Below are 10474 nucleotides of genomic sequence, written 5' to 3'. Positions count from 1 at the left end.
CATGTGCTTTCTTTTTGAATTAAAATATCGTTACTCGTCCTTCAATCTCAGTTACATTTATCGTTTCAGCTGGATAGCATCGCGGCCCACCTGACGTGAACTCGCGGACCCCCGGGGGTCCGCGGACCACAGTTTGGGATACTTTGAAGTAGGGAATTAAGGAAGGTGCGGGGGAGGGGGGTGAATCCCATGGCTGTGCCCGGGCCTCGTTTCTAAAATGGTTCCCTAAATTGGACAGCTTGTTATCAAGGTGTCCAAACATTTATAATTTTGCAAATTACTTTCAATATTTTATTATTTTCCCATCAATTCTGAGACTACGCATTCAATTTCTTCCAAAATAAGTATGTTCTTCGACAAAACAACTTGAACTAATTAATACTTTCTATTAGAATAGGGGGGGGGGGATTAGCATTTTAATTTCCTTCATACTACACAATAGACTAGTAACTCCAAGTATTCTGTTTTCTCATTAAATGCGCTAGTATGCAATATATTTTTACCATGTCTTTATTTTAACATAATTTATACCAAACGTCTACAGAACTTCATACGCCAGAGCAGACAGAATTGACCTTCTGATACCTGTTGGTCAAAGCAGTCCTTTGCATGAAAATAAACTATCATATCTGTTCCTCAGAGCCAGAAGGAAGTAAGTTACATTATAATAATTTTACTGTAGAGAGGAAAAACTTTTTTTTGGCGCATGTAAAGAATGGGACGGGCACTCTTTTAATCCTGGTAAAAAAATTAAAAGGGATTTTATTTTAAGGGAATTACGTTCACATGGCTCGACGCGGAATAGACTTCAACATACAACTCACTAATAAAACGAAAATCGTAATTTTTGGGCTTACGTCAGTTTCTGATCGACAGATATAAGGAATAGCATTATGAGTTAAAATCAAGGATCTAAGGAGAGGATAACACATAATACGCCTTGCTGCGTGCCTGACTTTACTGTGAAAGCCCGAAGTCTGGTAAATGTCGCCATTAGCCGTTGAATATCTACAATCACCTACCAAAGACATCGGCGAAAGACCGAAAATTTTCATTGAATCACCGGTGAAAGTCGATGCTCACCAATTTCGATACTTCACGGTATATGTTCACTGATCTATGAAAATAACACCTGTTCGCCAGAAAAATATTTTACAAGATTTGACAAAAATGTTTTGTACCAAAGGCGCCCATATAGGGGGCAAGGGGGTGCTAGAGCCCCCCACCCCTTTGAAATTAGAACTTCCTTGCTTTTAGTACTTTTCTCTTTGCAAAATGTAAAAACATTTCTTCTCCAGCCAGAGATGAATAAATTATTAAAAATGACAAACTTTAATGACTCTAATCTGTCCTGAAATCGGTTTCCACGGGGAAAATATTCTGCTAAACCACGGGGAAAATATTTGAGCCCCCCCCCCCTTGCAACTTTGCATATGGGCGCCCATGTTTCGTACACTACATATTTTTGAAGGAATTGTTAAACAAAACAATTTTGGAAAGTTTTGTTGGTTGGTAAGTTAATGTGATTGGTTTTTATCGGTGCAAGAGAGTTAATAAGCTACAAATAACTGTTGAAAGCCTGAAAGTGAAAAAAAAAAAGTTAAAATGCGAAAGAAAAGAAATTGAACTGAACAAAATTTTGGGGGAAATCTGAATTGCAGAACAATTTTGAGAAGTACTGTCAAGATAGGAAAACAAGAAAAACGAAGCGAGTACTAAGACAGCAAGCAATAATAACAGTAATCAAAATCAAAAGAATATTTCGTCAAGGAAAAAGACAAAAAACTGCTTTGTCCATTGCTGTTTGTTTTGAATGTTTTTTTTTAAACAATTTACAACAAAACAAATTTTTTATTAAAAAATTCGGTTTAAAAATATTAAATACATCTCGAAATTTCAAGGGGAAAAATCATTTGGCGTAGAATCTTTTGGAACATGGCAGCCCTTCACGCCGGCTACGCCAAGATCCGACGATAAACTGAAACAGCCAATCGGGTCTTGTCCGGCACCTCGACGGAAGTGACGTCACTTTGAAGAATGGTTGGCCTTTTAAGGGTGAGTCTCATTGTAGCAGGAACCAGGTGGTGAACTGCTGTCGTGCGGAGAGTTCGATCTGTGAACAAAATTTCTCTTTAATAATTTCACCGACTCCGGCCGGCTTGTTTTTGCTCATCCAAGTAGATTTTATCAAAAAATATGGCCCCAGTATATGATTTTAGACACGTTGAGCTGGATAAAATAGGACGTGGGAAAAGGTAGGTTGTGACTGTTATTAAAATAATAATTATTTGAAATTTGAAAAACAGAATGTGAAGAATTAGAAAATGTTCCACTTAGTGTTTTCTCATTGTGATTTGATATCCCGTACATATTTGATGCATTGCATGTCTTGAAATTTCAATCTTGCATTTACTCAAGTGAAAAGTGAATCTTCTTGCATAATTCTTTTAAAAATGTCATTTATTGATATTTGTATTGGAGTTTAAATGCCTTCTGACGTACACTTTTAATTTTAATTCAGTTTGATTCAAAACAGAAAACATAAATCATGTGGAACAGCATATCATTGTGTTAAAATATGTTTCGTGAACTCGGTTTTCAAATTTCGTGCATAATGTGAAATTCTGTAAAACTTTAAGTAACCCGCCGTTAAAAATCACAATCGGAGAGTTAAATAACATTTTAGAATATCACCTACACTGAAATGTATTATTCAGATGATTAAAATGCATAAATTACAATTTTTAAATTTAGATAATGCGTTATTGTTCTGACACATTCGTATGGAAAGATTATGAGATTGCTATCCATCACTGATGAATGGTGATGAAATCATATTCATTGGTATTTAGCAGTTCATTGATTTTAATTTCAATTACACATTTCTTATTTTTAATTACTTAATTAGAATTTATATTCTTTATCATTTTTACCTTCATTCAAAGATGTCTGTCAGCGTATTTCTTTTCTGACAAGTTTCCAAATTATTGCAAAACATTATGCGGTATACGCAAAAATTTATGTTTTTACCCTTTTCACATTTTAATTCCACTAAAATATTGAGGAATAGCAAGACGTTTCTTACGACAGTCAATAGATGTTGTGTATAGATTTCTGATATCCATTTATTTTTTTATTACAATGTGTAATTATACATACATTACATTAGTTAAGTTCGTTCATTGCAGAGGAACTTTATCATTTTTAACGATACTCTGCTGATTCATAACCTTTTTTATAGTATGCTATTTGTTAAAGAAATTTCATTTACTAACGTATATTATGTATATTATGAATATATGAGATTATAGCAGCTGTTTTTTCACCCTGCAATTTTTTTTGTATCGATTTTATGAAACGAAATCGGATACTTATTAAAAAAGGAGATCGCGATTTTTATGGTCCGATTTCGTTATCGTAAGTTTGGAACGGTTTCGTTTCTACCATGTAGAATTTGTAAAGAAACTATTTTTGCAATTCTGAGTTTTCTGAAAGTTCCGCTTTTGTGATCGCAAATTTATTAAAGGGAGAATTTAGAGAAATCTGAACGGACCCTGCTTATCCAACGCAAAATAAATGTTATGCAAACGATCTATTGCACTTATCGTATTTTTAAGCTGAATTTAATGATATACATAATATAATTCCCGAAATACATTTTGGATAATTTTAAAATATTTATTAAAACACGGTAACTGACTGACATTTTAAAAAGAAGTATGTCAGTCAGTTACCATGCTTTTATTTATTTATTATTATTTTATTTTTAATCGTTCAAAATGTAGTTTGAGAACTTTATTATACCATTGAGTTCAGCCTAAAAAATACAATATTCCACGGGAAAATATTGTTTTCACAATGCATATTTTGCGTTGAGTATTACAAAATAAGTATTGTTTTGCTTCAAAAATGTCAGTCAGTTACCCATGGAATTGCCCTACTATAAAATAACTTTTAATACAAAATATTCGTGTAAACTCCGTAAAAATATAGTTGGCTCTCTGTTTAACGAAGCTCTATTTAACGACTTTCTATATTTAAAGACTACTTTTCACGGTCCTGGATGCTCCACTGTAGTTTTAGAAGCATTCTGTTTAAGGACGATTTTTTGTGGTCCCTTGAAAGTCGTTAATGGGATATTTTTTGACACCTGTAATCTACATGCAAGATGAGTCTCCGACATTATACAGAGAAGTCTGGTTTATGAAAAACATTAGGAAAACACGGAAGAACTCTTGACTTAATGAGTAAAAATTGAGACATGTTCATGAATTGGAAGTTTTCAGTATTTTGCAGCCATTAATGGCGACTTATTAATTCTTAATGATGATTAACTGTAACTGCTTCTGTAATCGCACTGGGTTATTCAATATTTATATTTGTTAGTCACTTCGCCGATCGCAGTTGTGGGAATTTGTAACCATATGCTGTTATGAATATGTCTGGTAGGTTAAATGTTTAATCCTATGCAAGTAATTTGAAGAAATGTGAGCTTTTTTCCGTTTCAAATGCAATTAATAACTGAACATTATTAAAATCTCAGAATGAATAAGTGGATTGATTTTTAACTCACACAAATGAAGGGGAGAAAGCTGATTACCGTACAAAAGAAAAAAATTCAACTTTTGTTGCTTTTATGAAATTACTTTCAAATAAAATTGCTAGAATTTCATTCAAAATTTTAAGAGAGAGAGAGAGCTGCGAGTAAATGCCTCAAACACATTTTGTCAGAGAAGGAGAAATATTAGTAATAAAATTATTTCATACGTAAATAAGAAAAAATAAAAAAATAAACAAAGATGAATTTCTATTTTTTGAATAAAATATATAAAGATGAAATAAATATAATTAGTATTTCTTTTAGCCTCAAAAAACATCAAGCTATGTCAAAACTGCCAATTTTTGTAGATTTTTAAACATACGCTTTATTTGTTTCAATAAAAGAGAAAATTCGACGGCATATTTCTTTTATGTGCAGAATAAAAATTTGTTAAAAAAATAACTTCTAATATTTTCGCAAAACTCTCAAAATAAATTTTAAAAATACACTACATATTTAAAGTTTTACTTGTTTCACTTGATTTTATAATTTAAATCCAATTGTAAAAAAAAACCTTTCTTGATGTTTTCGATCATTTGGTTCAAAATAAAAAGCAAAAACTATTTATTTGTATAAAGAAATTTCTTAATGTAGACAGATTATTTTATTTGTAAGTAAATTAATAAATATTTTGTTTGTACAAAACCTGCTCTTTATTAATTTTACTTGTTCGTATCAAACTAATACGAATCATTTATTTCATCTTAGACTTAGTTGTTGTAACCTAAATAAAAATATATAAATGTAATGATTTTTTCAAAATTTTAGAACATTACACAAAATACTCGTACTTTCCTCCTTATCCACGGTAATTTCACCAGAAGTACATTACATTTAAAATTCGTTGGATGTTTGGCTACAAAATATATTTTGAATTTAAAAAAAAAAAAAACATACCTCTAAAACTAAACTAAACTAACCAAACAATTATTGAAACAGCTCTCAAATCGATGCATATTGATTCTGACTTACCAACAAAGCAGTAACATGTCAGAAACGTTGCTATCCTTTCAGATATATTTTTCTCATAAGAAGAACGGTCTTACGTGAAAATTCTAAATTAAATGTGAAACAACATTCCATTTGTTTCACATTGAAGCCAATATTCCTACTTGGGCAACAAGATTCCATAACATTTGTTATATTTAAGGGGAAGAAAATACCAAAATTCCTTACATAGTCTCCATAGTTTAATTTTTACTTTCAGGGTTTTGTCTACAAAAAAAAAAAGTTGTTTATAGGCATATGAAATATAGAAAATTTCAAAATTCAGTTCTAAGAGTATATTAATTTTTCGGGCGATTCTCGAAAAAAATGTCCCGTGAGTAACGCTAAGTTTTTTATTTTATTCAAGTAACTATTTATTAAATATGGGATTAACTGTTATGCTTTGATAGTATTATAAAGCATGTATTGTTCTCCAACAGCATTATATTTTGAAAGCTTTGGTTAGCTGGGGAAAAAAAAGAAAAAAAAAAAACTTAGCGTTATGCACGGGACATTTTTTCGAGAGTCACCCTTTCATTGTATTAATAACTAGTAATTCCCGCACGGCTTTGACCGTAGTAGAAAATTAAAAGGTCATTTGGTTCGCCTGTATATTTACATGGATGATAAATTTCTCGCCAATTGGCTATGTTCATTTGCTCGCCCATTTTACGGTTCTACGTTATGATAATTTCGTAATTTAATCTTCCACGTTGTGATAATTTGCTCGGAAAAATATTCTTAAAATTAGAATATTGAAAGAACAAAATCGAATTTTCGAAAAATCGCTTCGAGGTGCACACCCCCATGCTACAAACTAACTTTGTACCAAATTTCATGAAAATCGGCCGAACGGTCTAGGCGCTATGCGCGTCGCAGACATCTAGACAGAGAGACTTTCAGCTTTATCTTTACTAATAATAAAGCTGAAAGTCTGTTTGTCTGAATAACTGGATCTTTGTGACGCGCATAGCGCCTTGACCGTTTCGCTGATTTTCATGAAATTTGGCACAAAGTTAGTTTGTAGCATAGGGTGTGCACCTCGAAGCGATTTTTCGAAAATTCGATTTTGTTCTTTTTCTACTCCAATTTTAAGAAAATTTTACCGAGGAAATTATCACAACGTTTAAAAGTAAATTACCAAATTACTTCTACGTGGAACCGTAACATGGGAAGCAAATGCACATAGTCAATTGGCGAGAAATTCATCATTCATTATTTGTAAATATACATGAGAGCCAAATGGTCTTTTAATTTTCTACTACGTGCCAAGCTGTACGGATACCACTAGTTATTAGTAAAGACTAGATGTTGGGAATTGTCGTGCATGTTAATCCTGACACATATTCCATAGTAGATGAGCATTAAATAACGTTATAAATGTACAAATTTGCAAATCTGTGCATAAGGAACGTTAGTTTTTAGATATAATTTTTAGCACCGAGGTATTAAGTTATTTCTTACATATAGTTTTGCCATTTGGAATGCAATAACGATTTTTTTTTAACCATCGATATATCGCTCACTCCTTTCAAAAAGTCATACCTCAAAAATTATCGATTTTGAGATATGTATTTTTTTTTTTTTTTTTTTGAACTGCCATGAATGAGTAGCATATCTCTGCAAGGTTTAATATTTCGCCGTTAGAGAGCAAAGTGTCGTATTTGCATTTTCAAGTATTTTCGGAATGTTCTTTCCAAGAATGTCACATCTTGGGTTGTGCTTCTGATCCATTAGGCATAAAACATCTGTGTTTATTCCGAAAACAGTATTGCACACAAAAAAGGAGCATTTTTCATTCTTTTTTTTAATCAAGAACGCACTATTTGCATTTATGCCGGTATTGCCTGTATTGTAAGAAGAACAATTAGTAATAATAATGACATATTTTGAGATATTTCAAATAGTATCTTTGAAGTTTAATGCAAGAAAGTCATAAATGAAACGTAACTTTTTAAAACGTACACTTTTTACACTTCTTCATGAAACGGAGAAGAAACGCCAAATTTTCTTGAAAAGACTATATGCGTAAGAAAAAGTTCAATCAATGGCTTGAAATATAGTTTAATTACATGATATATCTTGCTTTTAATTTTTAAAATCGCTCACCTGAAAAATCACGTTTTTTGAGATATGACGTTGTTGAAAGGAGTGAGCGATATTAGGATCTGTGTTTTCCGTTCGAAGTTTTTCCAATATCGATGTTTTCGTTTTGAATAAAAAATAGCATTAAGAAAAAGAAAGAAAGAAGGAAAAAAACCTTGATAAGTATATTTATCAAAATATCGTTTTCAAGAGAGCTGTTTCATTGATCTGACCGCGGCATCCCGCTGAAAGAGATGTACGTAAAATTGTTTAAAGACGTCCATGAACTGATAACTGCAATATTGGATTAATTATAATATATATGGTTTAAAGTATCGCTGTTTTAAAGTCGATGTATCGATACTATCGATGTTTTAATATGTGACATCTATGTTTTGAGATAGACGTTGCATCTTACATGTATGTCATCTCTTCTCTAATGTATTACGTATATAATTAAATAGAAGCATTTTAAAATTCATGATTGAAATGCGTTAATTATTTTTCCTCGTTAGAAGTTCGATACCCTTCTCTCACCTGAATAGAATCCCATACATATGCGTGGCCTTTTTCATACACAATAACTCGACAAGGATGATTTAACTTAGGATGATTTAACTTAGGATGATTTAACTTGTCAGGTCGATCGATTTACCAGTGCTTTATTCTGTATTGCAAAAGGATAAGTGAATGTAATTGTTTAAAAGAAGCAAGAAGATAACTCAACACTCCTCGTAATAACTGAAATCTTGACCTTTGGTTTCCTCCATTTTAAATTGCATTTTCGATGCTTCCGCGTTTAGCCCCATCACCTAAATCCGGCCGGATAATCCCATAATGTCCGATATTTCCATTAAAAAGAAGCAGTAAAAAAAAACAAGAATACAGTAATTTCACTGTCACGCTTTTTGTTCGATCACTTTTTCCTTCCCCATTATTTTCTATAACTCATTTTATTTTTGTTCGAAGAGAATGGATGAGTTCGACGCATATCGCCAAAACTGCATTCTGATGCGGTAATCAGTTCGATAACGTTCGTAGAAGCCCCTAATGTTTCGTCGGTTAGTTACAAGCATGTGATGATTTTTTTCCCTCTTTTTTTATGCATTTATTAGAGCATTTCTAATGGCGTGTTCACGACTTCAGCCATGCTGGTGATCGTGCTGCCGCCGCATTGTTGCCAGATATCATCGGATGTTCCTATCTTGTTTATTTATTTTCAGGCAGAGAAGTATTTTAGGTAGCCAGGTGGGGAAAAAAATCTTCCTGTGTTATCTTTTGCTTCTTAATTGTTTCTCTACCGTTATTGGTATCATCTCGTTTTGCATGCTCTTTTTTTCTTCTTTTTTTTCATTTATTATCTATTTTCTGTATCAGGAAGATCGTCCGTTCTCTGGATGTTATTGTCTTCAGTGTCATTAAAATTGTGTTTTTTGTAGGGTAAGATCGTGCTGTACATATCGAATCTGGAATTAACCTTATTCTGTATTTGCGTGTCGCTGTATTGTTCTCTGCAATCTTGAAGAAAAGAGATTTCGCGGGCATCCAAAAATACATTGATGTCCGTTAGATTTAATAAAAAATGCATTCCGCTGAAGAAAGTTTTTCAATTTTAAGTTCAGGTTGACAAACGCTTTGGTTGTTTTTGAAAGTTAATGATCTTCTTTTCTTTAACCATTGCATTAAATTTTTAGTTTTAGCTATAGCTGTAACACAATACGACCTGCACAAGATTAAAAATCTTTTGAAATTTGCTGCTAATGAACAGTATTCTAATTAGAATAAAAACAATGATTTCTTAGTTACTTTCTGCTTCTCTTAATTCAGAACAAAAACCTGAAATTTAAAGTCCTCTCAATACCTGCTTTATTTATTTATTTATTTATTTATTTTTATTTTTATTTTTTGCCAAAATGACTTTCGTACCGGAAAATCTCACCTTTCCTTTTGTATGCGTTAAACACGCTGTGTTTAATTTTGTTAATTATCTATTAAACAGTAGAATTATAATGAATTTTTAATGTGTTCTTATACAAGCAATTGTACGGATTTAAAACTAATTTTCACATACATTTTGTGCCCCAAAATTCCTGTTCCATTTAAAAATCAAATGATGCTGAAATGTCAACTACACTTTTCAAGATTCTGGATATTTCTTTTTCAAGAATGCATCATTGTACTAACTTCATTTATTAATTACAAAATATCAGTTTTTCAGTATTCTCTGGCAAAATGTCTATTGCGAGTTTTTGAATACTTTAAAATAGTGTTAAAAAATTAAAATATCGATAATAATTTATTTTTAACTCTTGGAAAACATTCCTTTTTAAAATACTTTCAACTGAAATAAATTTTGAGAAAATTTGACCGGCAGCTGAATTTTAGGTTTTTGGCTAAAAGAGTTGACCAAACATTCGGTTTTGGCCTAAACAGTAAAGAAACTGCCCAACCTTCGGTATCTAGCATTCAATGGAATGCCTATTCGTTACATTCCTAAAACAAGAAACGAATCATTTAAAAACTTAATTACATTTTGAAAAGGATCAACAATAGCTTTAAGGTTGTAAATTAGTTTCTCTAACAATGGTGTCAATTGAGCAATGGAATATTTATTGTTTGTATAAATCAACTTGCTGGAAGGGATCAAAAAAATAAGTAAATACATGCAAGTAAAATAAAAATTAAACTAACAAAACTCTGAGAAGATCTTGTACTAACATCAAATTTATTAATTTACACTATAATTTACACCTATGATCCGAAAAAAAGAAAAAAAAAATGAAAGGCTTATGACTCATTTGC

General features: G+C 31.7%; 1 protein-coding gene across 1 annotated transcript in view; it reads left to right on the top strand.

Moving 5' to 3' along the window:
• The first annotated feature begins 2054 nt into the window (after positions 1-2054).
• Positions 2055-10474, top strand: part of LOC129217227 (microtubule-associated protein Jupiter-like) — a 57117-nt gene continuing 48697 nt past the window's right edge. Inside the window, exon 1 of the mRNA XM_054851501.1 lies at positions 2055-2255. Coding sequence (XP_054707476.1) covers positions 2197-2255 — 59 coding nt within the window. The 5' untranslated portion in view covers positions 2055-2196. The remainder of the gene's footprint in view (positions 2256-10474) is intronic.

The sequence above is a fragment of the Uloborus diversus genome, chromosome 2 (genome assembly GCF_026930045.1).
Source record: "Uloborus diversus isolate 005 chromosome 2, Udiv.v.3.1, whole genome shotgun sequence".
NCBI classification, from domain to species: Eukaryota; Metazoa; Arthropoda; class Arachnida; order Araneae; family Uloboridae; genus Uloborus; species Uloborus diversus.
This window is presented reverse-complemented; position numbering and strand designations above follow the sequence as displayed.